General features: G+C 59.7%; 4 protein-coding genes across 5 annotated transcripts in view; all 4 read right to left on the reverse strand.

Annotated features, from left to right (window-relative positions):
• The window catches only part of XYLT2 (xylosyltransferase 2), a 24500-nt gene extending 13825 nt beyond the window's left edge, over positions 1-10675 (reverse strand). The window contains exons 1-6 of one of the 2 annotated variants that reach the window (XM_052807623.1): positions 10563-10675; positions 10104-10442; positions 9188-9332; positions 8241-8347; positions 7626-7678; positions 6888-7025 (exon numbers count right to left, since the gene is read on the reverse strand). In XM_052807623.1, coding sequence (XP_052663583.1) covers positions 6888-7025; positions 7626-7678; positions 8241-8347; positions 9188-9332; positions 10104-10442; positions 10563-10602 — 822 coding nt within the window. In that variant the 5' untranslated portion in view covers positions 10603-10675. Of the gene's footprint in view, positions 1-128; positions 306-6887; positions 7026-7625; positions 7679-8240; positions 8348-9187; positions 9333-10103; positions 10443-10562 lie in introns of those variants that run through there. The other variant, XM_052807624.1, reaches the window with a different exon arrangement.
• A 119-nt stretch (positions 10676-10794) lies between these two features.
• On the reverse strand, positions 10795-12470 carry LOC128150898 (CMRF35-like molecule 6). The gene is given in 4 exon segments (XM_052807625.1): positions 10795-11159; positions 11257-11274; positions 11277-11457; positions 11459-12470. Coding segments are annotated over 4 exon segments (936 nt in total). The 5' UTR covers positions 11975-12470; the 3' UTR covers positions 10795-10938.
• Positions 12471-14148: 1678 nt separating this feature from the next.
• Positions 14149-19136, reverse strand: LOC128151495 (CMRF35-like molecule 5). The gene is made up of 4 exons (XM_052809009.1): positions 19064-19136; positions 15298-15633; positions 14758-14845; positions 14149-14547 (listed from the first exon to the last, which is right to left on the reverse strand). Exons 2-4 carry the CDS (start codon positions 15617-15619, stop codon positions 14172-14174), a joined length of 786 nt encoding a protein of 261 aa, XP_052664969.1. The 5' UTR covers positions 15620-15633; positions 19064-19136; the 3' UTR covers positions 14149-14171.
• Positions 18084-20600, reverse strand: LOC128151259 (CMRF35-like molecule 9). Its single transcript, XM_052808512.1, is given in 4 exon segments — positions 18084-18450; positions 19064-19280; positions 19283-19471; positions 20456-20600. Coding segments are annotated over 4 exon segments (882 nt in total). The 3' UTR covers positions 18084-18119.
• Between the last annotated feature and the right edge of the window lie 737 nt (positions 20601-21337).

Consider the following 21337-nt stretch of genomic DNA (forward strand, 5'->3'; position numbering starts at 1 on the left):
CCCCCCTCGGCCCCCTCACAGCTCCCCCAGCCTCTTTATCACCGCCGCCCCCACCCCGTCCCCTCACCGCCCCCTCAGCCCCCGCCGGCAGGCCCCGGGCCGCCGGTCCGGCCCTCCCCGCGGCGCACCTCGGCCGGTCCCTCCTCGTCGAGGCCGGCGGAGGTCCAGAGGACGAGCCCCTGGAGCAGGAGGATGGCGAGGGCCGTGGCCACCGCCAACCGGTACCGCCGGGCCAGCTTCCGCGCCCGCCCGCTGGCCACCATCGTCACGGCCGCTCCGCCGCGGCAGGGCGGGCTGCGCCGGCGCGCGCCTCCCGCGCGCACGCGCCGGCGGGGCCGGGGGAGGGGGCGGGGCCGGGGGCGCGCGGCGCGGGGTGGGGGGTGCAGGGGGGTCGGCCCTGCGGCGCGCGGGGGGCGCGCGCGCCCGCCCGCATGGGCGCGCTGAGCGGGCGCGCGCGCGCCCGTGCCTGCGCCTGCCTGCACCGGGGCTGTGCGTGTGTGGCCACGGGTGTGCGTGTACCCATCGTGTACGTGCATGCGTGCACCATGGGTATATGCGTGTCTGCGTGCGTGCACTGGGGGGTGCGTGTGTTCATGAGTGCGTGCGCCGGGTGTGCGTGCCTGCGCGTGTGACGCACCGGGGTGTGCGTGTGTACATATGCGTGCGTGCATGTGTGTGCATCTGTGCACTGGGGTGTGCGTGGCTGTGTTGCATGGGTGCCTGTGTGTGCGTGCGTGCATCAGTGAGCGTGTGCGTGCATGTGGTTGTGTGTGCGTGTATGCACTGGACTGTATATCTTCGTGTATGTGCGTGTGCACGTTGCAGTGTCCATGTTCGTGTACTTGTGTGCAGCAGGGTGTGCATGTGGTCGTGCACGTGTGCCCTTGGAGGTCCGTGTGCTTGTAAGCAGCATGGCGTGCATGTGCTTCTGCATGTGTGCACCAGGGTCTCCATGCGCGCACTGGGGTGCATGTGTGCTTGTGCATGCTGGGGTATGCACGGGCATGTGTGCACTACAGTTTGTGCCTTTGTCCTCGTGTGTATGCACACTGGTGTGCACATGTGCAGATATATCTGCATGCTGGGATGTGCACATACACAGTTACATGTACTGGGATGTGCCGGTGTGCCTCAGGATGTGTGCGTACACCCGCATGTGTGTATTGTGGGCACTTACGTACGTGCACGTGTGTGCACAGGGGCAGGCATATGAGCATGTTTGTGGGTGTGCACTGGGGTGTAGGGCTGTGCATGGACTGGTAAGTGCATGTTGGCGTATGGGCACAAGCCTGTGAGCACAGGGGGGTGTGCACAGGCACATACACGTGTGCACAGGGGCACATCCATGTGTGTGAAGGTCCCTCCCATGGAGCAGCCTGCTCTGTACCAGCATGTCTGTACTGGTGCTGAGTTCCCCGGTTCCCTTGCAGCCAGTTATGGGGGTGGGCACAGGGCCCGGTGCCCTCGCAGGATGCTCGCACCTCCGTTCCTCCCCGCAGGCAGTGTGCAAGGGCCTTGCCGAGCCTCGGGGAGCCCCCCGGCCCCACGATGCTGCTCAGGGGGCTCTCAGCGGTGAGACATATCGGCCAGCCCCCCCCCCCCCCCTCCACTTGCAGAGGAGACTTTTTGGGTGCCCAGGGGTGAGTGCCGAGTTTGCTGCTTCCCCAGACCCACCGGCCTGTCGGAGCGAGAGCAGCCCCGATGGCGGGAAAAACCTGCACGAAGGTGTGGGCACGGCAGGGCCTTCTGCACAAAAGCATCCAGCTGCCGAGCTTGCTTTAAGGAAAAAAGAAAGACCCCAGTCCTATTTCTGCTGCAATAAAACCTGAAAAGATTCAAAACCTCTTTCAGGACACCCACCCAGCAAAAAGAGCTCCGGGCGAGCTCCTGGGGGGTGGCTGCAGGGAGCAGGACTCCCCTGGGATGGAACCTGGGCTCCGAGGCAGACCCTCACCACAGGAGCCCCAGCTTCGCCGGCCGACCCCTGCCTTCCCCCCCTAAAAGCTGCTGTGGGGCAAGTATTTCAGCAGGGGAAATAGGAAGCAGTGTCTGGGTGGCGATAGCAGCTCCGGAGCTGTGACCTCCTGTGAGCTTCTTGGGCAGATTCTGCAGATAACAGCGGAGGGAACCGCAGCAGAGGGTTTTAAGGGGAAAACTGCCCAGAAAGTTTTAAGGGGGAAGAGGTTTAGATAAGAGGGGCTTCCCTGGGCTGCAGGAGGGCTCTGTGCAGCCTGCTGAGCTCCAGGCGGGCTTCCCCATGTAACAGGAGCAATTTGGTCCATGGCCATGAAGGCCAAGAGCTGCAGGACTGCCTCAGCGTCTCCACACCAGCAGGAAAAGGCTCACCACGTGCAAGAGTGGGATCTCGGTGCAGATAACAAGCGGGCAGCCTGTTTCGGAGGCAGCCTCGGGTGTCCTGTCCCAAGGCAGGCAGCGGTGCCAGGGCTGGGAGTGAGCACAGGGACAGCTCTACCTCAGCTCTGTTCCCTCATGGGTGCTTTGACCAATGCGTTAAGCGAGGCTCGAGCCAGAAAACGCATGGCCTGCCATTAAAAAGGGCAAAAAACTCATCATCCCTCCTCTGCTGGAAGAAATTTGTTCTTCCCTGTGTTATTCCCCTGTTCAAGATCCGCGCCTTGCAAGGCGTAAGAAACAAATCACAGTTTAGTGGTGTTTAGAGGCTGTTTATCGAAAACAAGTCAGAGGCATTCCCACAGCCTGTCGCTTCCCAGCTTGCCAGGTAGCAAGAGCAGTTTGGGAAGCAGTTGCACAGCCCCGGGGGTACAAGAGCCGTGCTCCCCTACACCAGCTTCTTAGCCAGGGTATGCGCCCCGGTACACATCCCTGGGGAAGGAGGAGCAGGGTGCCTCAAGCACACGTGCTTTCTGATGGAGAGGAGGGAAATGCTCCAAGGAAAGATGGAGGTGCTCCCCAAATCCCGCACTCCTCCCCAGACCGGTGGGAGCAAGAAGCTGGGCGCACCCCTAGTTCATGGTGGAGGGGGATAAAACATGTCAATCCACCCAGCAGCCCCCCAGATAATCCCCTTCCCCTGCATTAGACCTGCCACTCATCTCACACTCAAGTTCCTACCAGATCATGACCAAAACCATTTATTACAGAAGTTACTTAAACTCAGTTATTGCCCAGCTTCCTTAGAAAAGCCCCAGGCAGCAATAGGCACATCTTGGCCCCAACACGAGCTCCTCTACCTGCACAGCCCTCTGCTTTTTTCACCCCTGGCTTCAACCTTGTGGCTTAAACCAGCCCAGAGCCAAACAAAGCCCAAAGAGCAGAAAAAAGACACTTCCCTCCTGCTTATGGAGCCAAGGCTTCCCCAGCAGCAAGCACACCCAACTGGTCTCAAGCCCAGGCTGGCTCCCTGGGGATTTGTAGCCCTGTGGCTCTGCCTCGGTTACTCTCCTGCTGCTGGGGGGGGGCACAAAAGAAGGGCTGACCGCAGCACCCCATCTCCTTAGAGAGGGCTCTGTGCTTGGCTACGTTCATGATCTCCCCTTCCTTAAATTCTTGCTGTGGCAGGAGCAGAAGAAAAGCTCCTTCTCTGCTTGGATCATCCTATCTGCTCATCTCTTCTTATGTATTAATTGGGGGTTGCAGGCTACAGTAATTCATTAATGAGCCAGGCAGCAGGGGCTTTCCTAGCTCTGTGTTGCCAGGGTTTGTCTTTCTCCCCAGCTTCACACGAGCTCCCCGTTTGCCCAGGAACCACTCTTCTCTCCAGCAAGGCTCGATTGCTGCTTCTGATTCTCTGCCTTCCCTCCCTGGCCAGGAGAAGACTTTTCTCTCCTGCTGAGTACCCCTGAGTATTAACGAATTTTGTGACAGAATATATATGTATTCCAGTGACAATTATTCCAGAAGTCATCCCCTGTTACACTTGAATGAGTTATAAAATACAGGTGTGACAGAGGGAAGGTGGAGAAGGGAGCAGGGCTATGTGGACATCAGGGAGCATCCCTGCCTGGCCATACCCAACTCCCTCACCCATGAGGTTCACCGCTGGGTGCACACAATGGCTCTAGAAACTAAGCCTAGCTCTAAAAATGAATTTCCAAAATACCCCTGTCCTGCTGAAGACCTTCCTGCATCCATCCCTTCCCACTGTCCCTCCTCGCTCAGGCTCTGCCTTGCAAGTCCCCAAAACGAGCAGCCCAGAGCTGGGATCTGCCTGGAGGAGGTGGTGGAGAAATAGCTCTAGGTGCTTCCAGAAAAATCACTGTTCCCTTTCGGGAAGGGGTGCATTACAGGAAAGCTTGTGCACCAGGATAGGACATCTCCACTTTCAGCAGATTCCCACAGCCAGAGCTCAGAAATCATGATTTTGGGGCAGAGTTGGTTGCACAGTGTAAATCAGCATCCCTGCCCCTGGAACCAGCCTGGCTGCGCGGAGCTACAGTGCCCAAATTCCTGTGGCAAGGGAAAACTCGTCTACCCGGGCAAAACCACTTGCATGGGACTGTGTGCGTGGAAGAGCTCAGGTTTTCTGCTCCCAGCCCTCTTTCCAGCAGGAGTCAGCCCTTCCAACGCCAAAAGTGTGGAGGTTTTACCTGCCAGGCGTTATTTCTCTCTTCCAGGCAGCTGCCCTGAAACACCACTAACGCTGGAGAAAAGGCAGATTTCTCATGCTCTTCAAGTTACCTGAAAAAGCTTCAAACTCTTCAGCTGTTAAAACTTTGGTGCTCAAAATGGCTCTTGCAGAAGGTGCTGCTGAACACCCCACCTTTGCACACCCCGAGGATCCTGCACCCTCCAGTCCCCTGTGCACCCCCATCATGCAGCTGGCGGCTATTTCTGCCTTAGCGCAGCGGCGAGGGCTTTAATTTAAGTAAGCCATTTAGTTCTTTTTTTAAAGCATGAAAACTACCTCCAGATATGGCATAATGGGACCTGGTTACCTAAAAAAAAAATCCAACTGATTCCTCCTCCCGACTCCTTCAGAGAAGGGGTGTTATTATCTCCAGGAATAAATGGGGGAGCAGGAGGAGCAATATGTGTTTTTCTTTTTTTTCCCCAGTTCCACATGAAATTTGTGGCAGAAGAAGTTTGTTCCCATGGGTGCAGAGGGGTTTGCTTTCCCTTTTTTCCCAGTGATGGCTGGAATCTGGCTGGATGCTCCTTTTCATTACAAATTGCAGCGATGCTTGTCTGTGCCATCGCTGTTTGTTCCCTGTGTGCTTCCTTCTCTGAAGCCTGGCCTCAGCAGGGTGGGAAGGACCTCCTGACTGAACACAAGAGGAATTTTGCTTCCATAGGAAGATAAGCTTATATAGGAATAACCTATAGGAATAACCACAGTTGTCATACCACTGACATCTACTTGCAGCTGCCTTTGGTTTTGACAGAGCAGAGATGCTCCACGTGGCTTCTCGAATAAAACAATTACAGAAATACTGAAACAAAGTGCAGGGAGCAAGAGCGTGCCCAAAGCACAGCCCCATGGAATGTCCCGGTGGGGAGCCGTGCCGCAGCTGCCGGCAGTGGGGCTGCTGGTTTGTGCTGGAGCAGCAGAGTCCTTGCCCTTAAAGATCTGGGTTGCCACGCTGCTGGAGTCCACCTGGGCACCAGTAAGGGGCCGGACCTGCTTTTGGGGCAACACTCTGCAATAATCCCTTTAGCATGGTGCAAAGCTGCCATACAAATACAGCTAAATACTGCGCTAGATGCTATCAGATTCTCAGTTCCTGTCACTGATAAAGGAGCGATACTTTACACAAAAGAACAAGAACGTATTTAGTGGGTGGCAGAAAATAAATTATAAGCAGAGAAGAGCAGGGTCGCGGTTACAGCCCATCATGTGCCCCCAGCCTGGGGGTCCTTGGGGATGGCGGGGGAGAGAGAGCAGGAGCAAACCTCCCTGGGGGCTGTGGGACCAGGGGGGTCGGGGGAGATGCTTCCCAGCTGCCGGGCAGGAGGGACGGGAATACCTCTGCCATCTCCTTTGCACCAAGACCCTAATGCACTACACCCTCCACCCGAGCTCCCCAGTATTTGGATATAACAAAAGCATTTGGATATAACATTTCTTGCTGTTCTGCTTCCCAAGAGCTGCCAGCTCTGCCTGGCATCGGCATGAAAAGTCTGAGGGGACTAGGAGGTCTAGGAGCATCAGCCTGCGTGAATAACACAGTCAGAGGGGCAAGCGGGGTGGGTGCTGGGTGCAGGGACCCAGGCAGCCCACCCACAACTCCCAGCCCACCCTCGCCTCCCACTGCCGGGCTCTTCCACACCCTGCCTGGCCGGTCTTTGGCCTGGCCTACCCCAATGCAAGGGGCAGTTTTTTATTCCCAGCACCATTGCTGTACGGGTGAGGTCTCCAAATGCAGAGGGATGATTTCATCCCACTCCACGCCTCCTGCTCAACCTCATCCTCTTCGAGGTTGCTCCAGGGAAATGTCCTAGCCTACAAGAGCAGCAGCTCCGCTGTCAAGCCAGCTCCTGCCCAAGCAGAAAGCCAGCCCGAGTCCCACTGGCACTGCTGGCAGCGGGAGCAGCCCATGGTGCTGGGTGCCGGCTCACACCCTCTGCACTGTACTGTAGAGCTCTTCTCTGGGCTGTGGAGCTGACGGCACGTTGGCATACGTAGCCTCTTTTTCCTCTTCCAAATGCTGGGAAAGGAGGGGGATAAACAAAAAACATCCTTCATGGGGTTGCTCCAGGGCAACACCATCTGCCGTAACTTCTCTCGGCTGCTTTAAGCACCCAGGAGCAGCCCGGAGAGGGCACCCACGTTATCCAGGGTCACTTGCACCCCAGCTTGGCATGTCCCATTGCAGCTCCCTCCCTACCCACCCAACCCATCCCGCTGCCCACCCGCCCCAGCTTTCCACCCACCACCTCGAGCTCGGCACTGCTTTGCATTCTCCTACCTTATTGCTCTGCTTGATCTCCGTGTACTCGGTTGTGGTGTCTGCCAAGCAGCGGAAAGCCTCGGCATTGCTGTACAGCTGGCTCTCGGCTGTGCCTGCGTGGTGGTTAATGTCCGCGTAGTTCAAGGCATCCGCTCCCTGACATGCGAAGGAAAGGGATGAACTCTTAGCCTACTGCTGCTCCCCCGCCTGCAGCCCCCAGGGATGGGAACATCTCCCATCCCACTGCCTGTCCTCATGAGAGCTGAGATGGCTGCGGGAGCGTTGGGGGAAAATGTAACTTGCAGCAAGGGCTGGCTCAACATTCCCCAGGGGAAACCTGGTTAGTGACACCAGCCCCTCCTTGAAAGTTGGCAGAAAACGTTAGAAAATACTTCCCAAGCAGTGACCGAAGATCAGCTGCCCCACAGCCTCCTCAGGTGTGCTTTACTGCAGGTTCCCAAGGCTGTTCCACCCAGAGAAGCAGCTCCCATGCTTGGAGGGGCTTGGGGAGAAACCTCTCAGCTCAATCCTAAATTCCCTTCCCAGGAATACTCTGCGATAGTCACACAAAATCCCTGGTTGGGTCTTTCTGTTGGCAAATGGAGCCTGAAGGATCCCTCCCAGCCTAAAGGGCCATGGACCTCGCTGAAAGCAAATGGCTCTGGCAGCTCGCTTGCTCAGCTCAGGGTGTAACATTTCCCCTCTCCAGGCGAGCTCGGAACACACCATCCCAAGACCTCGTGCGGTTTGTCTTACTGTTTGCGATGTGCTGCGAGTCCTGTCCATCTCTACAGCTGCTCCAGATAGGGCTGGATGAAGCACGGATGTGGTTAGACATGAGTAAAACCAGAGGAAAAGAAACGTACTAAAAAACTGCGCTGCCACTGCAAATCTCACTGTAAAGCAGGAAGGGAGCCTGTTGCCCCATCAACCATCTAAACTGGAGCAGTTCTTCAAATAAAACCAGACCCTGCCTGCCAGCTGGTGACATCCCCTCCCGTCCCTCGCCATCCTTCACACTGGCCTTAAACTTTGCATCAAGCCTAGGGCAAGCCTGGCCTATGCAACCAAGCATGTCTGGAGAAGTTGACGGTGCCCAGACAAACTCAAGCGGGTACCATGCCAGGCAGCACTCACCCCGAGAGCTGCCATTCCCTGCTCCCATGGGGATGAGACCTGTGGGATGATCCCACCGCTCCCTTGGGGGAATGAGACCTCCTTGTTGGAGGTCTCAGTGGTGGACCCAGGAACTGGATGGATCAGGTATGGAATGGGGGAGAAAAAATGAAATATAGAGGAAAATACAAATATAGCAGAAGACAGGCTCTGATGCAGAAACAGCGTGTGTGTGGCAGTGACAGCTTCGCTTACCCTTCTTCCTCTTCCTGGACATTTTTACCAAAATGCCAGCAGCAATTGCAAGCAAAAGAAGAACCACTATGATGCCTGGAGTGAGGATGTGCTCAACCACTTGCAAGCTGCAAGAAAAAAAGAGTTTCTCTTCTCACACTTCTCGGAAGCAGACTCGGGAGGAACCAGCATGGAGCAGGCAGGCAGGGAGTGGCTGTGGGTGACAGGGCTTGCCTTGGGAGGCAGGGAAGCAGGCGTGGGGGTGGTCAGGCTGCAAGCTGGGCACGGAGCAAAGCAAACTGAAAACTGCAGAAGCAAACGGACACTTGGGTCTGAGAGCTGCTGCATCTTCACTGTTTTAAGGATCGGTTTCTGCACCTAATTTTGTGCTTGTTTAGCTCTACTATTTGTTGACCTTGTTGTAATGGGCAACCAGGCGAGGTTGGTGTGCCAGCTACCCCTCGAGTGTGCTGATGGGAAGCCTCAGCTTTGCTCACTTCTTGCATCACCTCTAAGAGGCAGGAGAGGAGGGAGGAAGCTCTGCCACTTTGTTCTCATGCCTTCTCAGCTGTCTCTGCGAGGCTGCATGTGACTACAAAGCAGAACAGCACCCAGCCCAGCACTTGGGTTTCCCACAAGCAAACAGTCCCTCTGAGTTTTGGGGAAGGAAACAGGGTCAGCGTTGCAGAAACCAATTCTCACATGGTGATAACCTGCGCCTTGCTTAAGCTGCAAGATGGACAGGGAACGAGCAGAGCTTTGCCGGGGCCAAGCGACCAGGCGCGCTGTGATTATTTTCCACGTGGAGTGGCTGGCTGAGAGGATGAAATGCTGGTCTCTAAAGGCAAAAGCAGGAGGTCTGAATTCTTGAGGGAGGTGTGAAGAGCCCGGAGGGTTGCAGGGCTCCAGGTACAGCAGAGAGACCTCATGGAGGGAGGTGACCGCTGCGGGCAGGAGCTGGTACTCACTGTGGAGGGCTGAAGTGTTTGGGGTGGGAGTGACTTGATCCTGGTTGCGTAGGCTCCCCCCAGGGAGCTGTCTCCGTGGGGACTGACACAAAGCTAGTGAGATCAGGGTGCTTGGTGGTCGGGGCTGGGGAGGAGGAAGAGGAAGCTGTAACAAAAAGAGGAGAGGCTCAGTCAGCCTCCCTGCCTCCACGGGGGAAAATGCTGTGGGTTTTGCAGAGACTCAGAAGTGACCCACTTACTGTCACACCAGGAGAAGCTGTGTCCCCTCTGCCATATCCAGAGCACACTCCTCAAGGTGGGAGGGCTGTAATCCCCTGTCCCTGCCCAGGGGCCTTTTCGTGGTCCCGGTCCCCCCCCAAAATGCGCACGCACGCAGCAGAGTTCACGCTGCAGGAAGGGGATCTGCGCACCCCATGCCTAGACTGGTACTAACACAACAGCCACATACAAGTGTCCCACCATGGGAGCTGGTCCCTGGCGAGGGGACGGAGAGGGACGTTCATCAGGGTCTGGTGCCCACAGGCACTGGCTGCCCCACAGCAGGAAATGGGGCAGCATGGGGGTGTGAGGAACTCCCTGGTATTATAAAATAAGGCAAGGAGAGCACAGACAGGGCCAGCAGGATCTGATGAGAGGGGAAAATGGGGCACGGAGAGCAGGATGGTGCACCCCAGCGATGGGGGTGACTGACCCTGGGGCACCGAGAAGGGGCTGTGGTGAGACCTGGGCACGGGGAATGGGTGAAGGCGGCACCTGCCACGGCGGCAGCCTGCCCAGCCCTGGTGACACACCCTGGGGCTGCCCCACGCGGCGTGGGCACCCACGTCCTCCAGGCTGCCCCTCACTGCAGCCCCCACTCCCAGCACTTCGTGGAAGACACACCAACACTGGACCTGGGGGACCCACAAGTACTGACCTGGGCACACGATCACCTCCACGTCGGCACTGTCATCAGGCAACAATTTGCTATTTCGCACCCCGCAGCGGTAGGTGCCCGCGTCCGACTTTTTCAGACCCTCCACAGTCACTGTGAACACTCGCTGTGCGCGATTGTCCCGGATGGAGAATCGGCCCCGCCGCACCTTGGGCTCCAGCTCCGAGGTGATGACGATGTAAGCAGTACAGGTGAAAACGGTTCCCGGATGGCACCAGAATTTCGGCTTCAACTCCTCGCCGGGCTCGTACGTGCAGTTCACCGAGACGGACCCCCCCAGGAATCCCCGCACGGTGCCGGGCCCCGTCACCGCCCAGCAGCCTGCGGAGACACACGGAGCCGCGGGAGTGCCGCTGCCACCGCCGCCGCGCCCGCCCCGCCCGTCGGGGCCGCCCCCCGGAGCCGCTCCGGGACCCGGGGGGGGCTCCGGCCCGGCCTTACCTGGCAGCAGCGCCCAGGCGACCAGCGGCAGGAGCTGCATGGCGGCTGCGGGACGGCGGGGCTCGGCGTCCTGCCGCGCCCGGTCCCTCGCCGCGGGGCCCGGCCCGCCTCCGGGGCCGCCCCCGCAGACTCGCCCGCCCCGTCGAGGCGGAGCGCCGGGACCCCCGGGGCTGCGCGACCGCGGGGCCGCCGGAGAAGAGAGGTGGAGGCGCGCAGCGGTGGCAGAGAAACTTTATTGCAGCCGCCGGCGGCGGCGGGAAGGGGCCAGCGGGGCCCCGGTGCCGCCCACCACCCCCGCCTCCGTCCGCGCCGTCGGGGCCGGGGCGTCCCGGGGCGAAGCGGCACCGGCTGCGGCCGCGGGGTCCCCGCCGGGGGCTCAGCCGCCCCGCAGGCTGACCCAGAGCACGGCGGCACTCGCGGCCAGCAGCACCAGCACCTGCAGCCCGGCCAGCACCGGGAAGACGCTGACGGCGCCGGGGTTCCTCCGCGGAGCGTCCGTCCCCGCGGTGGGCGGCCGGGGGGTGGTCGGAGGGAGGACGGGGGCCGGGCTGAGCGTCGGGGATGCACCTGCGGAGCGGGGACAGATGCGGCGGGTGCCTGCCGGGCACCGACCGGCCCTTGTCCCTCTCCATCCCCCTGCCCCCGGGTACCGTCTCCTCCCGCAGCCCGGCCCCGGCCCCTCCGTGGTGGTCACTGGTGCTGTGCGGGGGGGTGGAAATACGTGCAGGGACTGACCTGGGGACACGATCACCTCCACGTCGGCACTGTCGTCAGGCAACAATTTGCTATTTCGCACCCCGCAGCGGTAGGTGCCCGCGTCCGACTTTTTCAGACCCTCCACAGTCACTGTGAACACTCGCTGTGCGCGATTGTCCCGGATGGAGAATCGGCCCCCGCCGCACCTCGGGCTCCGGCTCCGAGGTGATGACGATGTCAGTAACACAGGTGTAAATGGTTCCCGGATGGCACCAGAATTTCGGCTTCAACTCCTTGCCGGGCTTGTACGTGCAGTTCACCGAGACGGATCCCCCCAGGGATCCCCGCACGGTGCCGGGCCCCGTCACCGCCCAGCAGCCTGCGGAGACACACAGAGCTGTCGGAGTGCTGCTGCCACCACATCGACGCCTCCTGCCCCATGGGGCCATTTCAGTGTGGGGCTTGAGCCCCTGGGGTCCCCTCAGCCCTACCTGGTAGCAGCATCCAAGCGAGCAGCAGGAGCCACATGGGCAGGCTGGCCTGGGCCACGCGTCAGGGCAGCCCTCCTGCCCCTCACGCTCCTTCTTCGTTGTGTCTCTGGGGCTTTTCTTCCTCTTGTGCCTGGGGTACCAAACCCGTTGCTGCTGGAGGTTTAGCGAGGGCGTGAGATTTCTTGTTTCATCTGGTCTCAGCTGACTTCCTGCTGCCCCTGTCATCCAGAGCACTGCTGTGCACTGTTCTCTGAGTCCTGCTGCTGCACTCCTGCCCCTGCTCCTTCCTCTGCCCCATGGGCTCCCCTTTCTGCCCCTGACATGGCCCCCATGGCGGGGTGCACTTCTGCCTCTCCGCTGCCACACTGCCCAGCTTCTCTGGCCAGGCAGGTCACCACCCAGCAGGGGATCTGCCTCTCGAGGGGTGGCTCAGCCCTGCGCAGGGACCCCCTGAGCCCCAAACGTGCCCCCAGGCTGGGGGCAGTGCTCCTGCATGGGCACCCTGTCCCCCCCTCCATGGGAAATGCAGAGGGGGAGCCGCAGCCTCCTGTCCCTGTGCAGCTGGATGTGAGCACCCATCCCCGCTGCCCTGGCCAGCACGTCCCCCCGGACTGTCCCCAGCACAGCTCTTCTGCGGCTCAGTAGCCTCATGCCCAGCGCCCTGATCAGGTCTCTCCAGGCTTCCCCCCGTCTCCATCCCTTGTCTCGTGGAAGTACCAGTCCCCTCCAGTGTCCTCTCTCCCACGCCTCAGCGACTTGCTGAGCCTGTGCTGGGTTGGGCAAACCCTTTGGAAGAAGCTCCCAGGGGTGAGGAAGGGTTTGGAGACATGTGGGGACAGCCAGGACAAATGCAGCCCATGCACAGGGACCAGATCCACGCTGGGTGTCACAGGGTCTTTCTCCTACAGCCATGGGCTGGTCCCGGCTCAGACCAAAGCCTTGCATGTGGACCTGCTACCGATACCATCGCAGCTCTGGCCTTAGCGAAGGCAAAGAGACAGCTTTATTGCCAGCAGTTGGTTCCAGTTTAGCAGTGCTGAGGGATTTCCTTGGCAGAGACACAACTGAGCTGTCCCTGCCCCTGACTTGTGCCTGGCCCTGGCCCCTGGCCCCTGCCAGTGGCTCTCTGTGGACAAAGGGTCCCTGCCCTGAGCATCACCCGGGCTGGGCTCTGGGCTGCTGGGGGTCTCTGTGCAGTTGCTCCCAGGTCCCTTCTCCTGCAGGGAACAACCTGGGAGCCCTGCAGTTCCCCATGGCTCTGCCTTGGAGCTGCCACCTCCATCCCCTCCACACGTGGTGGCTCTGGGGCAGGGCTGTCCCCACCTGACAGTGCCACCAGCCATCCCTGGATAGGGCATTCCGGGGACAGAAGGTCTCACCCGGTCCCCCAGTGTCCCCTTCCTGGAGCTTCCCTGCTCCCATGTGTTCACCCAGGAGGTGGCACTGGCCAGGCCCAGGAGGACGAGGGCCTTCAAACCTACCAAACAATAAACAAGGAGTTGGGACCCCAGCAGGTGGAAGCACAGCCCTGGACCCTGTGCTCCCAGTGGGCTCCCAGCACCTTCCCAGCAGGCAGCGGAGTGGCAGGGAGACCAAGGTGTGGGGCACATGGCCAGGCTCTCCAGCTTGCTCCCTCCCGGGCAGCCAAACTGCTGCGTCTGTAGTGGAGGTTTTGCCACATGGGGCTGGAGTGGGCTGCGAGTTCCTGGTTCATGCCTGCTCCTGGCACCTCGGGCATTTTGGTTCCTTAAACAGAGCTTCAGAGAAACAACTCTCCTCCAGAGCCTTCTGGGGGGATGCCGGTGAAGCTGGTTGTGCCATAAAATGCAGGATGTGGCATAGCCCTGAGGAGGATGGCGGTCGCTATGCTGCTCTCCCTGATGTGGCTGCTGATGCCAGCCATGCCATGGGACACAAGCACATGTAAGGAGCAGGGTTTCTGCAGGGTTTCAGCAGTGTGCAAGTGCCCAGTTTTTGGAGATGCAGAACCTGGAGAATAATAGGAGCAATGAGAAAAGGAGCCCATGGTGCAGCTGGGTGTGATGTGAGCTTTGCTCTCCGGCTGAGGGTGGAAAGTTGCTGAAGTGGGGGAGACAGTTGTGGAAGGACACTGTTCCCTGGCTCTCGCTTAGCTGGAGATGGGCATTTGGTTGCACTGGGCAGGGCTGAGGGCTCCTCTCCCTGCACCAAGGCTTAGCCGGGCCATGGTGGAGCAGGCGCCTGTGTGGCCCCCCATCACCCCATGTCCTCCCCAGCCATGCTGCAGCATGTCCCCACACATCAGCGTCAGCAGCCACCAGCACCCCAGGCACTGCTGGCAGCCCAAGGAGGGAGCAGGCCGACACGCAGACAGACAGACAGACAGACACTTGCGAGATACCCAGGCTTTATTGCAAAATTGTCTTCAGTTGGCAGCTCCAGCTCAGCAGGGGCGGGCTGTCTGTGCCCCAAACCCTCCTCTCTCCAGCGCAGGGGCTGCCAGGTGGGACCGAAGATTCACAGGGAGAGAAGCACCCAAATCCGAGCACCTCCTGGCGTGGGGTGGCCGTGACGGGTGGCGCAGCCCTGGCAGGGCGGGGGGCAAGGGGGGAGGAGGGCATCCCTTCGGTCCCAAGGTGGTCGAGGCGGGTGGGCAGCCCGGTGCCCTGGTGCTGCCAGCTGCCTCAGAGAGCCGCAGGTTTTCCCGGTCACGGCTCCTGCGCCGGCTCCTCACCCAGGCGGCCCCGCATGCCAGGGCCAGCGCCACAGGCACCTTCACGCTGAGGAAGAGCAGCAGGTAGGTGATGCTGAGCTGGGACCTGTGTAGGAGAAAGGAGATGATGCTAGAGCAATAAGGATGGGGACTGGGGCACTTGCATGTCTGCCAGCTGCCCCGCTTGCCCCTGGGGTGCTCCTTGGGGCTGCTGCAACCGGAGGGATCCAGGGCTGGGGGATGCATGCAGGGGAAAAGGTGTCTTAGGCAAGGGGATGCTGCTGGGGGCTTGCCCAGACCCTGAGCCCTGACTCACAGCACTGGAGGGTCCCCACAGCCCGTGGGGCACAGGCGGTTGGTGGTCAACGGGCTCACGTCGCTGCCCTCGGTTGTGGTTGAAACAGCTGAGAGGAAAACACAGTGTCAGAGCAAAGTAGAGACCCCCCCCTGTACCCCATACTGTCCCCTGCACAGGGGTCTCTCCCCCGAAACTTTGGCCACAGATGTGGAGGTGGGGGGTCTCCAGGCAATGCACTGGGCACTGAGGAGGAGGAGGAAGAAAAAGGGGGGTTTTACTGGGAGGAACTGGGACCCCCAAGGGACAGGCTTGTGGAAGCTGAGATGCTGAACGGGAGTGAGGGAGATGCTCTGCTCTGCACGAAGCTCCGTACAGCCTCCGTCCCTTGTCCAAATTTGCACTGGGGCCGTCTCCAGCGGGTCTCAGTGCCTGCAAGGAGCTTGTTCCCGCTTTGACAACCCTGGTGTTCCCCTGGCTGGGGTGGCCCTGTCCCCAGTGCTCTGACCCAAGTGACAGGCTCCATTGCACACCCCTGCTTTGCTCCCAGCCTGGCTTTACCTGTGGAGACCATCAGTTTGGTGGTGTGCTGCTGGCTGAACCACAGGCTCTTCCTCACCCCGCAGAAGTACCAGCCAGCATCCCCCAGCTTGACACTGCCCAGTGTCACCGTGAATGAGTGTGCCGAGTGGTTGTCCCTGATGGACACCCTGCCCTGTGTCACCATCACCTCCGAGCCGTTGGTTTGGGCGATGTAGGTGAAGCAAAACCAGGGGAAGGCCTGCCGGCACCAGTACTTGGAGTAGAGCTCGTAGCCCAGTTCGTAGCTGCAGGACACTGTCAGCGAGCCACCCTGCTCAGCCGTCATCTGCGCAGGGCCCATCACCGCCCAGCTGCCTGTGGGGGACAGGGAGAGGTTCTGCAATCACGTACCAGCATTGCCTCGGGGAACTGGGAGGGATCTGAGCCCGGGATGCTCGGGAGCAGCCTGTCCCGAGGGAGGCTACCCCCCCCCACACTGCACTGGGGAGCAGTGCTGAGATGAGATGTCCCCAGTCATTAAAAAAAGAGCCTCCGTCAAGCGTGTGTGTTATTAAATGAGCAAAAAGCCATATTACCAGGGTTCATATGACAACAATACAAGCATATCTTGGAGATCACCCACTGTAGCTGTCTGCTGACCACAAGAAAAGGTCGGTATCAGCTGGGGTCTTGCCGTGACCACAGTGGGCTTCCTGGGCTGGCTCGGTCCCAGCCTCTCTGCAGCTCTGCCAGAGCCTGTGGGGTGGGAACTGCCTGACCTGTGCTCCTGGGTCTCACCTGGGAAAAGGGTCAAAACCAGGAAAATCCTCATTTTCCAGCTTCTCGCTCCTGATGCGGAATTTTTCCCGTGGTTATTCACAAAGCACTCTGTGGGCTGGAGCCAGGTTCACACGCACGTGGGCGTCCCAGGAGTTTCCCAAACCTTTCTCTTGTTGCTTCCCTGGGCAGTGTTTACGCACAGACTCTGGATGACTTTTTTAAGGGCGGTTGCTTCCTCCCCTTTGCCAGGGACTGTGACTCACGCTGGGGGTGTCTCATGAGAAAGACGCTCTGCTTTTGCTCTGAACCCGCTGCTGGTTCCCAGCAAGATGCCAAAATGCAGCGGGTTCCTCTGCTGTGACGCCTGTTCCAGCAGGGAACACAGGCCCTTCCCTGTGCACAAAGCCCAAAGGGCTTCAGGGGGCTTTGCAGGGGAACCGGGCCAGAGCTGGGGTCTGGGGACCGGCATAGAGTGAAAGCAGATCAGCCCCTGCGGATGGATGGTTGGGACCACTGGGATGATCTCCCGGTTGTGATGGACTGGGATAATGGACTGGCATGATGGACAGCCATCCCCACTGCACTGCTGCTCCCCGGCTCCTGAGCTGGCTGCCAGTGTGAGCTGGGCTGCTTTTGTTTGTCTTCTCAAGCACAAGTGTCTCATTTCCCCCCAAAACGCCTTTTCTGGCACAGCTGTGGGTTTTGAGTGACAACACTGTTTTTCTCCTGAAATTAAATGTTTCTGCAGAAAGTTTCAGAAACCCAAACACAAAAAGCAAAGCCACTTTCCAGGCAACTGCTTTGCTGACCGCTCTCTTCCTCAATCCTTCTTGGAAAGAGCAGAAAGTACCAACTGCCGACCCTGCCGAAGGCTGAGGCAGCTCTTTCCCCCCATGCCCTGCCCTCCCTGTGCCCCCTGCCACAGCAAGAGGAAGCTCCGAGTTTTCCTTCTGATCATCAAGTAACCCCATTCATTCCAGTTCAGTGAACCAGCTGATGGGCTGTGAGACGAATCACTGCAAAGAGCAGCAAGATCTAAACTCAGGAAGTGGCTGGAGATTGCAAACCTGCTTTCTGTCGAAAAGCCTTCCTGGTAAGGGTGAGCAGCCAGGGCTCCAGCCGCCTCCCCAGCCACTCTCATCTTCCTTGCTTTGAGTGTCGGTTCCCATTGCCCCCTCCTAACACAGCCCCAGCAGTACCGGGGTGCCCTGGGGACCCCCAAAGGGGACGGCGGCAGCAGAGCAGCTCTGTGGCTGCACCAGATTGTCCCCTCTCCCCTCCAGACCGAGCCCCTGCAGAGGAATTTCTTTATTGGATTTATCTGAACCCAAAGCAATATGTTTGCTGCTGAGCTGCGAAAACATCCCGCTTCTCAGCCTGTGCAGGAATCAGGGATGTGGTTTCTTGCCAGCAGAGAGGAGTGGGTCAGTCTGCCAAAGCAACACAGGGGCAAGGGGGTCTTTGGGTCCCACAGGCCAGGGAATGGTGCCAGCATGGCCTTGGGCTCCAGCATCATGGGCAGAGGCTGTCACGCTGCCAAGACGCCACGGTGATGGGACAGCAGCGGCCGCCTCCTGCAATGCTCCTTCGCCTTTTCTGCCGCAGCAAGGATGTCCCCAGGGGTCATCACAAGGACATCCCCAGGGGTAGCACCGCAGGGATCCTCTGCCCACAAGGGATGCTCCCCTAGGACAAGTAGAAAACCTCTTCTCCCAGGAAATGTTGGCTGGGTGCCCCCATCACCTCCTCCTGACACACAGTGTTTGTGTAGATACCATTGTCCCCTGGCTCAGGGTCCTGCTCCGCGTCACTGCGGCCACCCTGGTGAGGGGACAGCGTGTCCCCGCAGCCGTGGGGCACAGCTGGGCGGTGCGGGGGCTGCCCAGAGCAAGCAGCCGTGCTGCACGGCTCCTGCCCACGCTGCCTGCACTGCCCACGCTGCCCGCACCAGGGGCCCTCACCTCTGCCAGGTCCAGCTCGTGGTCCGGCTCTGTGGCGATGCCCAGCTCGTGGGGGGCAGCGGGGGCTTTGCTGTGAGGGGGCAGTGTGCCAGAAAGAGACACAGGGGCAGGTTTTCTGTGTCACTGGGAGCAGGGAGCTCCCCACAGCCCCGTGCCCAGAGTGGGTTTGTCCCCCAGGTCCTGGGATGGGCACCGGGGTGTGCCTGGGACGGGGCATGCGTGGGCAGCGTTACCTTCCCTCCTCCTGCACAGGGTGCAGAGGAGTCTGGCGGAGCCGGCAGCAGCAGGGAGGGAGAGCACGACCATGGTGGGCACTAGGGTGCTCAGGGCTGGCCCCCCCAGGGCTGGAGGTGAGGGGAGAGGAGTGGGGCTCCTTCTCTCTATCCCAAGGCTGGGGCTTTGCTTTTGCAGTGCCCTGCATGCCAGTGGGATGCAAAGTGGGGGCAATGGCCTGGGACCCCACTGCATAACCCCCAAATGCCCAGGCTGATGGGTGAAGACCCTGCGTGTCCCTGTGAGCCCCCTCCCAGCACATGCCCCTGCCCTGCTGGCATCCTTGAGGGACACAACCTGCCTGTGCCTGCCTGCCCTCCTGCCTCCCCGGGCCATGTCTCCCACTGCAAGACATCTCTCTCCACCCGCTGTGAACCAGAGGCTTCCCCAAGGCCATTGGGTTGGATCCACCCCTTTTCCTTGAGTAGAAACTCAGTGTTATATCATTTGGCAGGAGCTCCCTGGTCTCAGTGCTGGGGCTCAGCGTTAGTGCTCGCTGCTGCCTGTAGCCGGCAGCTCTGCCATCCTGCCTCTGCCATGATTGGTGCCAGGAGCCCCAAAAACAGGCCAGGGCTGGACCCTGCACTGGGCTCCAGCACAGTCTGTCTGCATCTGCGAGCATCCCCTCAAGAAACCAACCTGTCACCCCTCCAAACTTCTGCCACTGGTTTATACTGGGTCCCAGGGGCTCTATCCTGCGTCACTGCCTCCTCCCAGGTCCCTGCTGGCCCACAAGCCAGCATCTGGTCCTGGCCAGCAAAACCTCCAGCCAGACGGACACCAGGGCTTACCTGGGACCACCCTCAGTCACTGGTTCCATCAGGTCCCTGCTCGTCCTCTTGACCCCACACCAGTAACTCCCAGCATCTTCCTCGGAGAGGTTCTCCACAATGAGCAGGATCACACAGAAGACATGGCTGTCCTGGATGGAGACCCAGCCGTGCTGCCGGGGAGCTTCCCTGCCCACCGTCCTCACCACCTTGCAGCAGGAGTCCCGGCTGCCCCCCAGCACCAGTACTTGTTGTAGCCCTCGTAGCCCCGGGGCTACCAGCAGTGGAGAGAGAGGGTCTCCCCTGCCTGGCCACTGACCTCTCTGGGGACAACCAGAGCCTGGCAAACTGCAAAGAAACCCACAGTGACACTGGAGAGAAACAGGGCTGCAAAGCAAGCCTTCCCCTCAGCCCTTCCTTCTTGGCTCCCTTTGGAAAGAAGCACTTTGGGGAAGACCCCATTTGCCGGCTTTTAGCCCCAGACATGAGGCTGCGGTGATGGGAGGCTTTGGCTCCGTCGGTGCCCAACGTGGAGCCTGTGCCCACCGGGAGGGCTCAGCAGCCCTGGCCCCTTGGTGCCAGTGGGAGCCAGAGCATCACTGGCACAGTCAGAGCCTGTCCTCACCTGGGAGAAGGAGCCAGCCCCAGCTTGGCGATATCCCCATCATCCTGCTTTGCTCTGGAGATCCGCAAGCATCAGCCTCCCGTGCAGGGCAGGGCAGTGAGCCGGGGGATGCTGAGCTGATGTGTGCTCTCGGCTTCTTTCGCTGCTTTTTTGCTCATGCAAGAGGCAGCGGCGAATGGTGCTGCTCTGCTGCCAGGTTATTTTTATCTGAGTGGGCTTCGCCTCAGGGCTGGGGGTTTTCTGTTGCGAGTGAAAAGCTCCTGAGATGTTTTTTGCAGACTGGCACATCTGAAGCACACCAGGGAGGGTGGGCAGCCACAGAAATGGGACATGGAACCCTGTGCACCCCACTTGGCAGGAGAGTGTAGGAGGGGAGGGGTCTTCACCCCAAACGGCTGCTGCAGAGAGATGCTGGAGCACGCGAGCTGAGCAGAACTTCCAAGGCCAAAACGGGGCAAAACCAGCATGGGAGCTTTAATCTTTGCTTGATCTTTGCAGAGCCCACCTCGAGTTCCTGGGGGCTGTGTGTCCTGGTGCTCCCCCTCGGCCGGGCTAAGGAGAGATGCTAAGATGGATGCAGCCTCCTGGGTGCTCAGAGGGTGTCAGCTCAGCCCCTGGGTTGTGTTTTAGATGAGAGAGACATGCCAGGCCCTGCCAGCTCTCAGGGGTGTGGGTGCCTGGTCCCAGCCCCGGGCTCTGCTGGGGTCTGCAGCACCGAGCTGATTTGGGGGGAAGTGGGAGACATGAGATATACAGAGAGGGGGGAGCGGGAGTGATGAGGACATTGCCTGGAGCTGCTGTATGGCACCAAGGGCTGTGGCTGTGTAACCGGGGGTCAGATCTGCCAATGGTGCTCACTGGGACAGAGTGGCTGGGATGATGTGGGGCTTCCTCCTCCTCCTCCTCTGGCTTTTGTATCTCAGGTATGACCATGCTGGGGCTCAGGGGAAAATTGGGAGCATGCCTGCATCGCTGGAGCTGATCCAGGCAGCAGCTCCCCCCATGATCCCACTCCCCATTTGGCACTGGATCTTCTTGCAGATGACGAGGCGTGGGTTGTCCTAGGGAGCTCCTGTGGCCCATGGCAGGGCAGGGATGGAGCCAAGCTTCCCCCAGCTTGAGCTCCAGCTTGGCCACCCGCTGCCCAGGCTGCCACTGCAGGGCTGTCCACAGGTCCTTCCTGCAGCATCTCCCCACTTCTTTTTCTTTCTGTCCTCGTGGTTTTCCTTCCTCTTTCTAAAACTGCTGTGTAAGCTTCCATTTCGCAGCAGGGTGATTATATTTGGGTAGATGACGAGAACTACCCAAACAAGGGCTTTTCCTTCCGCAGCTCCTCCACCCAGGGTACACAGCTGAAATCCTGATGTCTGCACAGGAGGCTGGGCTGGGGGGAGCAGAATGGGACCCCCTGCAGCCAGGGTCCCCCAGGACCTTCCCTCCACCCCATCCTGCCCTTCGGCCCCTTCGCTCTGTGCAGAGACACGGAGGGAAGGGAACAAGGCGCCAGGTAGAAATAAAGAAGCAGAAGTTTGAGGGTTGTGTGGGAACAGGGGTGACTGCATTTGCCATGGCACCACCTCCTTCCTGGCCGCCTCGGAGTCACCAGGGCCGGGAAGGGACTGAGGTCACGTCTCTGACCTTCCCTTCCTCCCCATGTGCTCCTTATTGCT

Source organism: Harpia harpyja, chromosome 14 (genome assembly GCF_026419915.1).
Source record: "Harpia harpyja isolate bHarHar1 chromosome 14, bHarHar1 primary haplotype, whole genome shotgun sequence".
NCBI classification, from domain to species: Eukaryota; Metazoa; Chordata; class Aves; order Accipitriformes; family Accipitridae; genus Harpia; species Harpia harpyja.